Source organism: Carcharodon carcharias, chromosome 18, assembly GCF_017639515.1.
Source record: "Carcharodon carcharias isolate sCarCar2 chromosome 18, sCarCar2.pri, whole genome shotgun sequence".
Taxonomy (NCBI): domain Eukaryota; kingdom Metazoa; phylum Chordata; class Chondrichthyes; order Lamniformes; family Lamnidae; genus Carcharodon; species Carcharodon carcharias.
Window position 1 is genome coordinate 74,691,589 of NC_054484.1, and position 15,291 is coordinate 74,706,879.

A 15,291-nucleotide genomic window follows, 5' to 3' on the forward strand; every position below is an offset into this window, starting at 1 on the left:
CCATGTGGTGTAGGATTTTGACCCAGCGACAGTGAAGGAACGGTGATATATTTCCAAGTCAGGATGGTGTGTGGCTTGGCAGGGAACGTCCAGCTGATGGTATTCCCATGCGTCTGCTACCCTCGTCCTTCAAGATGGTAGCAGTTGTGGGTTTGGAAGGTGTTGCCTAAGGAGCTGGGTGAGTTCCTGCACTGCATCTTGTAGATGGTACACACTGCTGCTACTGTGTATTGGTGGTAGAGGGAGTGAATGTTTGTGGATGGCATGTCAATCAAGCCGGATGCTTTGTCCTGGATGATGTCAAGCTTCTTGAGTGTTGTTGGAGTTGCACAATCCAGGCAAGTGGGGAGTATTCCATCACACTCCTGACTTGTGCCTTGTAGACGGTGGACTGACTTTGGGGAATCAGGAGGTGAGTTATCGCAGTAAGATTCCAAGCCTCTGACTTGCTCTACCCTTGAACAGCTGCAGTCCATGTGGTGTAGGTACACCCACAGTACTATTAGGAAGGAAGTTCCAGGATTTTGACCCGGCGACAGTGAAGGAACGGTGATATATTTCCAAGTCAGGATGGTGAGTGACTTGGAGGGGAACTTTCAGGTGGTGGTGTTCCCATTTACCTACTGCCTTTGTTCTTCTAGGTGGTAGTGGTTGTGAGCTTGGAAGGTATTGTATAAGGAGCCTTGGTGAATTCCTGCAGTGCATCTTGTAGATGGTACACACTTTCTGTGGTGTTCAGCTCCTTGGGATTCTAAAGTGCTTTCTAGGTTATGTTCAGTTTCACTTACAGCCCCCATTTTTTACAGGTCTGATAGAAATCGGGAGTGTATATATTTTTAAAGATGATCATCTGATTGAGTATGATGGCGAGCTCTCATCTGAAGTCCTAGTAGCATTTCTTCTGGATGTAAGTAGAACAAATTCTGTTGACACCAGTACTTTTCATTGTATGAATCTTATTTTTAAAATATTTTAATATGTTTTGTTTTGTCAATTTTATGGTGGCATATTTGGTGGCATGGTCACAAGTACTTTGCCCAAGTAGTCATTTTTCAGGTGTGCATTTTAGTATTAACAGCTACTCAAACATGTAGAACAGCACAACTGAGTCTGATTTTTCCTCACCTGACATCCATACATACACTTTCCAACAGAAGACATTGGATAGCGATCAGGACTAATATTGATTTCTCTGCTCATCATTTCAGAACATGAGGCAAATTGCAGCATTCAATTGCCGCATGAATTAATGTCAGCTACATATAGTGCTAAACTATATAAACAAAACAGTAGTGTACAGTCCAGAGAAATTGGTACTGAAGTTGTATAGTGCTTTGGTTAGACCACACGTTGGACATTGTGGTCTGGATTTTCGCAGGGTCAGGCCAGCTCTGGAGCCATTTAAAAATCGCGGTGGAGGGACCCAATTTCAGGATTACCATCTCCATTCCTGACGACACCAACTTTTGCTGATGTGGGATAAGGCTGTGGGTATCGAGCCCACGCCGTGCACTTGACCTGGCCAGCTCCATTGTAGGGGCAGGCATCTCCTAGCCTCCCACAATTTTTGTGGAGTTGGGCCAGCTTCTGAATGACTCGTGGAGTTGTGAACCATAGTCTGGACTCAGAAACCTTTTGAAAGGTAAGTTCAAAAGATCTTCCCCATGCACCCCATGCCAGTTCCAGGTCTCCATGCCTCCTCCAAACCAACCCAGTGCCCGCTCATACCCCCACTACCCCCATGACCCCTCATACCCTCCACTCCAACTCATGGACCTTCCATGCCTATTCACGCAGTAATCACTATGTACAGAACCAATGAACCATACAGTAACAACGGCATGTGAGGAACTGTTCAGGAAAATAAAATCACAAATCTTCCTTTGGAAAAATAAACTGCTGCAACCTTCCTACAACCCTATAGAAGCACCTATCAGATAGATCAAAGTGTCAATAACAGAGGCTTCAAACACTTTGGACCTCTTAATCTGTACAATTAAACATTGACAGAAGAGACCACAGAAAGAACAACTTATTATAATCACTTAAAGATGTTAATCAAGCAAAGTCAACCATTCTCTCTAGTTAAATACTTTTATGAATCTGGGCTCTTGGCTGGGTATACAGAATGAGGATATCCAGTTCTACACAAGGGGTGGAATCATTCCAGATTTGTACTAAATGCAGTAGCAGGTGGGTAAAATTTTACCCACTGGCTGCAATGATGGATTCTCACGCTGTATCATCCCAAACCCACCACATTAATTATGCATTCCTGGGAAACACGCCGTTTTGATGATGGGCGGATGCTGATTCACCCGCAACACCGTCACCTCACCGCTTAATCAGGCCGGGCGCCACATTTAATGTACAGCCGCATACACACCTCTCAGTGCTTCCAGCCCAGAACTGCTGCAAATAAGACATGGCCCTGAAAGACAAGAAGACTGCAGCCCCCAAGTTTAGTGATGCCTCAAGCGTCTTTTGGATGCTGTGGAGGCCCGCTGTGATGTATTCTACCTCTTCTCTGACTGTAGGAGGGGCAGCAACATTGCCACTCTGGCTTGGTAGATGATGGCAGTGGTGATCAGTGCCAATGCTGCAGAGAAGAGGTTGACCATCCAATGCAAATAGAGGATGAATGACCTCAACCGTGCCTCCAGGGTAAGGCAACCATCTCATCACTTTAAACTCACACACTCAAGCCCATCACACATTCACTGTCATCTCACTCACTGCCAGCTCAAGGGACAATCACCACTCACTCTTTCACACATGCCTTCATATCTCTATCTTGCCTCATCTCCTCTGGAGACTGCCTCCTCAGCCCTCACCATCTTTAGGCCACTTGCACAGATCAACTTGTGCTACTCACCCCATTCAGTGCTGCTCCCCCCTCTGATATCTGCCATTCCCCTTGATCACTGCTCCTCTCCCCAAGTTGCCTCTCCACCACCTGGCAAAGACATTCAGTCTATGGATGCAAAAAACATTTTTCCATTGTCACCAACCTGATACAGGAGTAGAAGCAGCGAGAAAATGGTAATACAACTGGAAAACCCCCTAACATCCTCAGATTTGAGGTTCCACAACCATCAGCTCCACCTATAAGAATTTTATACCATCTTTTCTGGCACAATAAAAAAGTGCTTGCATAAAGATAATGGATAATAGTTAATGGTAGGGACTGGAGCTCTGGTTCTGAACCATAGATCACCATCCAGCAGGATGGATACCTGTGTCCAGTGAATGTGTTTGCCCCCCCCCCAACCCCCAATTGTATGGATTGTGTAATCATATAAAACTCTCCTGCAATACAGGGCTAATTATCCTACTGGCTGTTATAAAGATGGTTATGACCATGGAAGGATCGTTCACATTGCGGCATGTCAGACTGTTAGGTAGCCTGGAAATCCTCGCACTACAATATTCACCAAAGTGTATGAGTGCAAAGTTACAGAAACAACAACGATAGAAAAGAACCTCTTAATTCACTAATGTAGCAAAATCCAACATTTTGAGCAAATACAGCTATATTTAGTTCAGAATAAATTATTGAAGGGCATTTTTTAATGCAGAAAATATAATATTGCTTAGCAATGTGGACAATGTCAGAGCTTTTCTTTTGTCAACAGGTGACAGAAGACCCAGTGGAAATCATTGAAACTAGGGCGGAGGTTCGCTCTTTTGAAAGAACTGATGAAGTGATCAAATTGATCGGATACTTTAAAAGTGAAGTTTCTGAACGTGAGTCACCACCATGTTCCCTCTAAACTGTGCAGCTGCATAGCAATCATGAAGGTACTGCGTAGGCTGCTCATGAAGTGCCTCATTTAAGTTGTCTTGCATGCCCAGCCAAGCAAAAAATGTAAAGGTACCACACAATAAGATAAATAGAGCATGCACAAAAAATAAAATGTCATCACTAATTCTAACCTCCAGCCTGTTGTGTCACTCTCTGGATGGAAAGTCATCACTTTGGAAGCTTAGCTCTAAGTGTGAAAGATTTTGTAACCACAGAAAACCTTCAATAGATAATATAAAACCATAGAAAGAATCTTAGAAACCTACAGCACAGAAGGAGGCTATTTGTCCCATCCATCAGGATTTTCCAGTCCCGTAGCTGTCAAATTTTCCATCCGATTTCAGTCGTGGGTGGAACTGTAAAATCCCGGCCACTAAATGTTTCAGTTCCAGTGTAAGCCTCAGCAAAAGCAGAAAACTACTTGCCTTCATACATAGCTATTCATAATTTGGCCATCATGTCTGTTCTGGCCAAAAAAGAGCTATCTGGCCTAATCCTTTCCAGCTCTAGGTTCATAGCTTTGCAGGTTACAACACTTCAAGTACATATTGAAGTACTTTTTAAAAGCGATAAAGGTCACCACCCTCTGGATAAAAAAATCTCTCCTCAATTCCCCTCCAATCCTACTGCTACTTACTTTAAACCTATGCACTCTTTGCTAACAAAAATACGTTCTTCTTACCCGCTTTATCTGAACCACTCATAATTTTATAAACTTTAATTAAATCTTCCACAAGCTCCTCTGTTCCAAAGAAAACAACTCCAGCCTATCCAAACTTTCCTCATAGCTAAAATTTTCCAGTCTTGGCTATATCAAAATCTCCTCTGTAAACTCTCTAATGTGAACATATCCTTCCTGCAATATGACAAGAATTGTATGTAGTACCCTAGCTGTAGCCTAACTATTATTTTATACAGATCCACCATAACCTTCCTATTCTTATTTTCTTTGGTCAATAAAGGGAAATACCCCCTATGCCTTCTTAACCACCTTGTCTACGTGTCTTTCTACCTTCAGAAATTTGTGGACATGCACTCTAAGGTACCTCTGTTCCTCTGCACTCCTCAGTGTCTTATCATTTATTATATATTCCCTTACCTTATTTGCCATCCCAAATACATTACTTCAAACTTATCTGGATTGAATTCAGTTTGGCACTTTCCTCCCCTCCTGACTAGTGCATTGATATCTTCTTGCAGTCTACAGCTTTCTTCTTCATTATCAACCACATGGTCAATTTTTGAATTATCTGCAAACTTCTTAATCATGCGCTCTTCATTAACAAGTAAATCACTGTACAGGACAAAAAGCAAGGGGCCTAGTGCTGAGCCTTACAGAGTCCCATTGGAAACAGCTTTCCAGACGCAAAAACACCCATTGACCATTACCCTTCCTTTCCTGCCACTGAGCCAATTTTGGATCCAACTTGCCATGTTCCCCTGGATCACATGGGCATTTATTCTTCTAACCAGTCAGCCATGTGGGACCTTGATGAAAAGCTTTGTTAAAATCCATGTAGACCACATTCAATATGCTATGCTCAATGACTCTTCTTGTTATCTTCTCAAAAAAATGTAATCATGTTAGTCAGACATGACCTTGCCCTAACATATCTATTCCGTCTGACCTTGATTAATCTATACCTTTCTAAATGACAATTAATACTGTCTGAACTTTTTTTGATAATTTATTCACAACTGAGGTTAGACTGACTGGCCTGTAATTACTCAGTCTATCCATTGCTCCCTTTTTAAACAACAGAAATAATTCCCTGCTAACGTCGTGCATTCTCTGTGCATGCACACTTCGAGTGTGCTGCTTCGTGACATAGTTTGGAGTGACAGTATAGGCAGCAGCCGAGACCAAAGATGACGCTGCTGAAATCATCACAGTTGGGCAGCAGCATCCTTTTAAGGTTCATTTGGATCAGAATTGTGAAACGCATGAATTTGTACTCATCCAAAACAAATTTGGTTTTGTAATTAATCCTCATCCTTCTTGATAGAGTGAGTCTTGGTAATGAGATTTAAGGAGGCTAATTCTAGGCATGAGGGATTTAGCAGCTGAAAACACAAGCACCAATTTAGGAGCAATGAAGAATACTAAAGAGACTAGAATTGTAGTAGCATACAAATCACAGAAGGTTGCAGGGGTTGGAGGAAGTCACAGAGATAGAGAAGGGTGTGGGGTCTGGCTTGTAATTACTCAATCTATCCATTCTCCCTTTTTAAGCAACAGATATATTGAGATATTAAAAGAATAGAATTTATGAGCTGTGCGTACATTATGGATGTCGGTAAAGTGTTCTGAATGTATCTAAACAAATGAGGAAGCTCACAGTGGACCTTCTGAATCTGTGCTCTGTATAAACTTGCTGTGTGTGTAAAACTATAACATTTAAAACATCATTAAACTTGGGGTGGATTATAATGACAACTTAGTAAAAGAATTTGAGGTTGGAAATGACAGTCAGATCTAATCATTAGAATAATTAACTTGCTCATAATTACCTGTTCTGTAGAAGACTAGGATATCTTGTTTAAGTGTTGGATTCAGTATACTTAATCAATATTGAATCATAAAATACAATTTTGCTACACCAATAATTTATATGCTGGTATATTTCTTTAATTGGGACATTAAGTCAGTGTTGGGTTGGGAGTGCGGGGAGCCACCCAGCTCCAACCTCATTACAGCCTTGGTCCAAATGCCGACAGAAGAACCAAATTTGAGAGATGAGATGAGACGAGAGTGACTGCCCAAAGCACTTTTTGATGGAGTGTGGCACCAAGGAGCTCAAACAAGACTGAAGTCAATGGGAATCAGGGGAAAGTACTCCACTGGTTGGAGTCATACTTAGCACAAAGGAAGGTGATTGTAGTTGTTGGTGGCCAATCATCTCAGCTCTAGGACATTGCTGCAGGTGTTCCTCATGGTAGGTTCTTAGGCCCAACTATCTTCAGCTGTTTCATCAATGACCTTCCCTTCATCATAAGATCAGAAATGGGGAAACATGCTGCTGATTTATAGCGTTCAGTATCATTCGTGATTCCTCAGATACTGAACCAGGCTGTGCTTGCATACAGTAAGACCTGGACCATATTCAGGCTTGGGCTGATAAGTAGCAAGTAATATTCATGCCACACAAGTTACTAGGCAATGACCATCTCCAACAAGAGATGTTGTCTCCCTTTGACATTCAATGACATTACCATTGCTGAGTCCTCCACCATCAACTTCTTGGGGTGTTACCATTAACCAGAAACTGAACTGAACCAGCCATATAAATATGTGTCTGCAAGAACAGGTCAGAAGGTAGGAATCTGCAGAGAGTAACTCACCCTCAAAGCCTGCCCACCATCTGCAAGGCACAAGTGAGGAGTATGATGGATACTTTCCACTCGCCTGAATGAATGCAGCTGCAACAACACTCGAGGAGTTCAATACCATCCAGGACAAAGCAGCCTACTGTCCACCACCTTAAACATTCACTGCCTCCACCATTGACACACCGTGGCAACAGCGTGTACCATCTACAAGATGCACTGCAGCAACTCCCAAGCCTCCTTTGATAGCAACTTCCAAACCTGTGAACTCTACCACCCAAAAGGGCAAGGGCAGCGGATGCATAGAAAAACCACAACTTACAAGTTCCCTCTAAGCCATGCACCATCTTGATTTGGAACTATATTGCTGTTCCTTGAATGCCATTGGGTCAAAATCCTGGAATTTCCTCCCTAACAGCATTGTGGGTATACCTACCCCCAGGGACTGCAGCGTTTCAAGAAGGCAGCTCACCACTACCTTCTCAAGGGCAATTGGGGATGGGCAACAAATTCTGGATTGTGGTTTGCCTGGCTGTCTGACTTAGAAATGGTCAGAAACAAAATCCAATTGTATGGATACTTGAAATTGGAGAAATGTTCATTGCTGACACGTTAAGCAGCTGCGAGTTATGTGATAGCTTGTCTTTTTATTGCATACAACATTTCATCCATTGTCGTCTGGATTACACAGACAGGTCCACAAAGACTGACAGAGGATTTTTAACAGTGATGATTCTCTAATGATGCCTATGAAAATATAGCAGCAATTTGTAACACTTCGGTGCAATCAAAGCTATCTTTCTATTGGTGAATGAAAACATACTATTATCCCTTTCAAAAGTGGTTTATAAAACATGACTCTGATACCTTAAATTCAATTTAAGCATGGATTTCCTCAAATAAATCTAAGATGCTTATCTATTTTAAGTTATTATTTATTGTTCTTGGTCATGAATGATTTTTCAAGACCACAATACTTTAGAGTCAACAACTGACATGAAAATAGAAATAAGGAGATAGATTATATAATTTTTAGACCATTTGGATATAACATTTGCAGCCCCCCCAGTTCACTCTGGCCATAAAATTCAGCAGAAATCCATTGTAAGGGCTAAAGATGTTATGTATTCACCAGTTTACTGAATACTTTATGTCTCTGATTTCATCTGTACATTGCTCTGAGATAAACTAGTTCTGAGGTTTATTTACAGTACTTTAAAATATTTCAGCAATTACAAGATTTCTACACCCATGGTCTCAGCCTAGATTCCAAAACCTTGCATATGGTGTCAGTTACTTAAGCTCCCTATCTCCACCCACAGGCTTAAGCATTTAAGTACAGTGAATATAGATCAGTGAACAGACCAACATAATCAAACACAGATCAATTGAATCATTGAATACTACAGTGGCACCTGGATACACAAAATCTCTGTGTTCCTGCGAGTTTTTGCGATGGCCTGTTGGTGGCAGAGCCCCCATCTTCCTCAAAAAGAGACAAAAATATCTCTTTTTTCAGCAATACTCAAACACAACTATTGACAAATAGGAAAGGGGTGTGCTAGTGGCCTCTTGTTTCAGGAGCTCTCACTTTTCTAGCCCTCATTGAGAGCAGACACAGCAAATTGGCAGAAGTAGACCCTACCTGAGAGCTCAAACCAGGATCATGGCCTGGGCCCCAAAGAGACAATTTTATTTTGAAAAAAATCAAAATAGCTCCTCCCCCCAGCTCCACCCCTTCGGCACATGGGCTTCTGGGAATATCTCTCCTATTTGGGGAAGAGGAGTGCACTGTCACTTAACTCCCTGAAACTGGCAAGTTGTGTCAGACATCAACAACAACAACTTATATTTATATAGCACCTTTAATGTAACAAAACTTCCGAAGGTGTTTCACAGGAGCATTATAAAACAAACAATGATACCTAGCCACATAAGAAGATATTAGGTCTGATAACCAAAAACTTGATCAAAGAGTTAGGTTTAAGGAGTGTCTTGAAGGAGGAAAGTGAGGTAGAGAGGCAGACAGGTAGAGAGGGAATTCCAGAGTTTAGGGCCTAGGTAACGGAAGGCATGACCACCAGGTGTGGACTGATTAAAATTGGGGATGCACAAGATGCCAGAGTATGTTGGAATAGTCAATAGGCCTTGAAGCCTTTCCACCATTGGGAGTACCTTAGATACACTTCTACTGATGAGTATCTGCTTGTGCTTTGGTAATGATGGGTTCTCTTCCTTTTCCCAATGACAAAAGCAGGTAGAAGCTCCAAGCAGATGCATCCCAAAACTTACATGAGAATATCACTCCCCATCCCTTTCACCCCACCACTCCCCATGGAATTATGGAGCCGATGAATAATATTCTTACATAATCATGTCTTTTCAATATATCTGAAGTATTCTAATCTGTATCTTTCTAATCTTTGTTTCTTTCTTTTTCTATTTTGTTTTCCCTTTCCAATGCAGATTACAAAGCTTTCGAAGATGCAGCAGAGCACTTCCACCCTTATATCAGGTTCTTTGCAACTTTTAATAAAGGGGTGAGTAATTAAAGCTAGGATTGAAACTCATGGACTTGAAGGCAAATAGTTAAGAGGTTGCTTAGGCGGTAGATGAGAGAGAATAGGGATAGGCTGCATTTATTTGTGCCTCAGCATTAGGGGGAGCACTTCCTGCACATATGCAGCTGCTGTGTATGTATTGGAATTGCAAGGAAGTGACTGTCCCACAAAGATTTGTACTCAGGCCTCAACTCACTATATTTATTCATATCTTAGATACCAAATAGAGAGCTTAAACCCAAGATTTCCGCTGGTGCAAAGATTGGTGCCTAGTAAGTTGAGTAGACATAAAGTTATAAAGAACGTTGATAAGTTAAGTGACCTGGCAAAACTGTGGCAGTTGGTTTTCATACAGGTAATTATGAGGTCATTCACTTTTGGACCAATAAGTATAGATCCAGTACTACGTAAATGGTGAAAATCTAGGATCAGTGGAGAGCAAAGAGATTTAGGGTTTATGCATGTAGATGACTAAAATGTAGCAGTCAGGTACAAAAAAAATCAAAAAGGCTGCTAAAATGTTATAAATAGATGGCTGGAGTATAGAAGTTTTGCCACATCTATTCAAAGCCTTGGTTAGACCACACCTGGAATATTGTGTACAGTCCTGGGCAGCTTATAAGGATATATTGGCCTTGGAAGGAGTGGAGCACGGATTTACAAGAATGTTACCAAGGCTCCAAAGGTTAAACGCTGATGACAGATTACATAAACTAAGCTTGTATTTCCTGGAATATACATGATTAAGAGTGATTTGATTGGGTTTCTTTAGGATTTTGAAAGCAATTGATATGGTAGATAAAGACAAACTTTTCCCACTTATTTGGGAATCTAAGAGAATAAGAGGATATAACCATAACAGCAAAGCCAGGCCATTCAGGAGAGTTGTTAGGAGACACTTCTTCACAGAAAAGGTGGTAGAATTGTGGAACTCTTGTCACAAAAAGTGGTAGATGCTAGTGTAATTAGATCAATAGATTTCACTGGCCGAGAGTATGAAGGGTTATAGAGTCAAGGTAGATGAATGAAGTTAGGATACACATTAGCCATGAACTCATTTAATGATTGCAGAACACGCTCGAGAGGTTGCATGACCTACTTCAGTACTTACATTCTTAACTCTTTTGTCTCTAATTATTTAGCTGTTCCATGGGATGCTAGGATGGCTTGTCTTGGTTTTGTGTTCAGTGTGCATTTAAGAAATAATTAACAAAAAGTTGTGTATGCCATTGCAATTTTACTGTACCAACCATTTTGGCTTAAAACAAAACCAAATAGCAAAGTGATTTGTGACAACATGCTGATCTACATACACTTTTTTGACTCATCACTTCCATAAAATCCAGTTAAAAAGTACAAATTTCAGCCAGATGAAAAACTAAAGTGTAACCAATTGTCACCAATTAAATTGTACACTTTAAACCACAAATCCTTTTAAACTTCAATGTCTCATTTACAAGAGTTCAACATTGTATCATATTCAAAAACAAAAACAGAATTACCTGGAAAAACTCAGCTGGTCTGGCAGCATCGGCAGAGAAGAAAAGAGTTGACGTTTCGAGTCCTCATGACCCTTCGACAGAACATTGTATCATATTGTCTGTCTTGATGGCCCCGTTTCACTCATCTTTTGTTTGTCTAAATCTCTATTTCTATCTTTTTTATTTCTGTTTTTTTTAATTATACCTCTCTCTATTTCTGTCCTTTAGTTTCAATGTCTGCCGGTGTGTTTCTCTGTCAGTAAATAAGCATCATCTGGAAAATTCAATGTTCAAAGTTATTTGAAAAAGCTCCAAAGTTAATGCTTTGCCTTGTTTCAAAGTTTTTAATGAAAATTATACACATAGGGCTGAATTTTACATGGGGGTGAGAGTTCCTGCCCCTTCACCCCCAATGTACCAGTCAGGGGTGAACCCATTTGTGCTTGGCAGGCTCGACCTGCTGTCATTTAAAAGCCACCGAGCCATAAATTGGCTTGAGGCAGGACTTGCTCCACAATCAGAGAGGAAATCCCCTTCTGAGAGTTGCTGGTCATGTAGTCAAATTGCGGCAGTTCTCTTGTCCCAGCAGTGCCACTAGAATGGTGCCCACTGATAGAGTCTGGACCTTCTTGCATGCCTAGGGTTTCGCTGTGACCAGGCTGGCAGGCCCCAACAAGAGGGAGTGGGAGGCTGGGATATTGACAGGGATTGGAAGAGGGGAATCGCTGGGGGCAGGGTTGGGGGGCCTCTGATGGGCACAGCATGTCCTGACAGGAGCCAATCCCCCTGGCCTGGTCAAAAAGTTGTCAAATGAAATCTTGGGGCGGGCCTCCCCCATCAGTAATTGGCTAGCTACGTGCTTCAATTGGCCCATAGGTGAGCAGACCACCTGACATCTCCTCCGCCGTGGGTAAAATAGCTAGGGGCCTAACGGGGGCAGGCAGGTGTCCAGCATGGTGTCAGTGCCATGATGCCCAATTTTATGCTCCACACCATCCTGCCCCGAGCGTCCATAGAATTCAGCCCACAATTATTGTTTTCTCTCTGTCTCAGGCTTTGATTTGTTGTGAGTGTTTTCTGTAGAGCTGCTGCATGCTGTGAACTGTAGTTGTAGGCATGAAGAAGTTGTCATATGAAGAAAGATTGAGCAGGTTGGGCCTATACTCATTGGAATTTAGAAGAAACATATAACATTCTGAGGGGCTTGACAGGAAAGATGTTAAGAGTATTTCCCCTCATGGGGAATCTAGAACTAGGGGGCATGGTTTCAGAATATTATAAGAGTCTCCTATTTAATACAGAGATGAGGAGGAATTGCCTTCTCTCAGAGTGTTATTAATCTTTAGAATTCTCTACCCCACAAAGCAGTGGAAGTTAGCTCATTTGGCTGGATAGCTAACATGTGGTTCAGAATAATGTCATTAGTGTAGGTTCAGTTCCCATTGCCTTATCCCTGAGAGTGGAAGGCAATACCAAACAGCACTGTGAAAAAGAACTACCAAGGAAACAGCTCAGGATGAAGCATCAGCTGACAATGAGCCAAGGACCTGCCTTTGGGCAGAACACACATGAATAAATGTTCTTGTTATATTAAAAACTATAGTTCAGATTTTAATTCATCACTGTCTTGAACTATAATATTCCAATTAGTGTTGTAGAAAAAAGTTACATGAGTTACAGGTATGATGCTAAAGTATCAGCACTGGGAAGAGATTCCAGGTTTTAGAGTCATGGAAACAGTATCCTAGGAAGCTAGAAGTGATGGGAAGTTATGCTGCATTGTAGCAGTGGGTGGTCTTGGCATGTGGGAGCTCTGGGGCATCAGAGTGATGGACAGTTGGGAAGGCCCTGGCGTGTAGGAGTAATAGTAGTGCAATGCCTCTGGAGTGGCCGTGTTGGGAGGGTACTATTGGAGACTTGGAGAACAAGGAGGGATTAATGGAGTTTAGGAGTAGTGGAATAGAGTTCAATGTGTATGCCAACATTGGACATGGGATTGTAGGTCATAGGGATTGTGGAAGGGAATGACACAAACCTTGGCGCTTTGGGAGTAATGAGATGGGATAATGGGGTTTAGGAGAAGCAAATGAATTACTGGGATCAGAAACCATTTGTAAGGTTTCTCGGGATCTGGGAACAGAATTGGTGGTCCCAAGTATTTTGCATCCAAGAGCATTGGTGAGGGGTAGAGAGAGACTACTTGGAGAAACTTCAGTTTTGATAGGAGAAAGAGTGACTGATGAAAGTGAGGCCATATTTTGTGGTATGTTGGAATAGGAGCTGTCAGCACTAACCCCTCTGAGAAAAAAAGCAGTTTCTAGGATGCAGTTGTTTAAGTTGATGACTGCATTTCACTGATCACAGGGCATAGCAATACCACCTTTCTCAGGTCAGGGGCATGCGATGGAAGAGACTTACATGGAGGATGATCACTGGCTCTCAGGCTGAGATAGGTCAGTGATTGGAAAGTAGCCACACTGGCTTTTAGCGTGGAATGATTCAGTGAATGAGGAGTGACCACTAGCTATCAAAGTAGAGCGAATCAGTGACTATAAAGTGATCACTAGCTCTCAGAGTGGGACAGGTTAGTGAATGGAGAGTGATCATTCAGTGAATATAGAGTGACCACTGACTCTCAGGCTGAGATTTTAGAGGGCGGCACTGAACCTGTCCACTGGCCGTAAAGTCAGGGGCAACCTCATCTCTGCTGGCATGGAAGCCATGACCGGATTTTACCTTAAGCAAGCAGTTAATTGCTGATAGTCATGGCTTCCATCCCTTGAAGGAATGATGTTCCGCCCCCAGGGGCTGCCAGCCAGTCGGATGGCTGGCAGGTCTTCGGTCCATGCAGCGCCATGGTTTACTCTCTGCATCTCATAAAATCCTAGTCTCAAAGTTTAGTGATTGGAGAGTGACCATTGGCTCTCAATGTGACAATCAGTGAGTGCAGAGTGACTATTGGTTTTCAGAGTGGGGCAGGTAAGTGAGTGAAGTGTGAGCTGAGTGAGAGGCCTAATCTTTGCATGCTTTAGGTGGTTGGATCTGTTGAAAATAGCATTGCTTGTGGCTGAGACATACATCTCAAGTGCTAGAAGGACCAGATTTGTAATGAGTTACATGGGAAGAATGAACGAATCAGAGGCAAGTAGAAGCAATATGTTTAAATAGTAAGTTCAAATGTGACAGACAGATGTGTTTACAATATTGTGGCAGCCAAACTGTGACAGAAAGTGTTAGAGCATGTGTGTGTTACACTTACAAAAAGTTTGTGTTTATGTGCAAGATTTTTTAAAAATTGATTAATGTCTCTGTGTAGATGTTTTTCTACCTTAAAGGTATTATATAAATGCAATTTGCTGTTGTATATTAACGCATAAAGATATAATATGCATGACTAGAGAGTGCACTTATAACTTTTTATTAGAAATAAAAACAAAATGCTGGAAATACTCAGCAGGTCTGGCAGTGCCTGTGGAGAAGAAACAGATGATGACCTTTCATCAGAACTGGAAACATTTAGAAATGTAATTGCTTTTCAGGAGGTGAAATGAGGGGTGATGAAAAAAAGCAAAATGGAAGGTCTGTGATCAGGTGGAAAACGGCAGATATTAAATGACCAAAGAGTTGGTGGGAATAGACAAAGAGAGTGGTAATGGGACTACTAAAGAAGCAAAAGATGAGTCCAGAGAAAGTGTAAATGGCAGAATAATGAACAGCTCCCATCGAAAGCAAAAACAAGAAAGACAAGGTTAAGACTGAAACCTCAGCAGGTCTGGCAGCATCAGATTTCCAGCATTTGCAGTATTTTGCTTTTGCATTAGCTTCTATTTGTTCTGCCTTGTGAGGTTTTTTGGATTTTAAAAATGATTTTCCTGAAATGTGCAGGCCTCCCTGGCAGTAACACTGTGTATTTAGCCATTTACAACATGGTGATCTAAAGCTGAAATCTCCCTACTCAGCACTTTATTATAAGGGCTTATGAATTTAGTAAAATGACACGTGAACATACTTTTAAATGGAAATATTAAAAATGCAATAAAACAAAAATGCTGCTGTGGTTCTAAGTAAAAATAAAATAATCTTAACTGTTTTCTGTATGTCTAATTTCTATTGTGTA

The 15,291-nt window shown here is 41.6% G+C and overlaps 1 protein-coding gene across 1 annotated transcript in view; it reads left to right on the top strand.

Annotated features, from left to right (window-relative positions):
- Window positions 1-15,291, top strand: part of LOC121290778 (calsequestrin-2-like) — a 50,343-nt gene that overhangs the window by 20,448 nt on the left and 14,604 nt on the right. Inside the window, exons 3-5 of the mRNA XM_041211685.1 lie at window positions 807-907; window positions 3,636-3,747; window positions 9,599-9,672. Of these exons, the coding sequence (XP_041067619.1) occupies window positions 807-907; window positions 3,636-3,747; window positions 9,599-9,672 (287 nt within the window). The remainder of the gene's footprint in view (window positions 1-806; window positions 908-3,635; window positions 3,748-9,598; window positions 9,673-15,291) is intronic.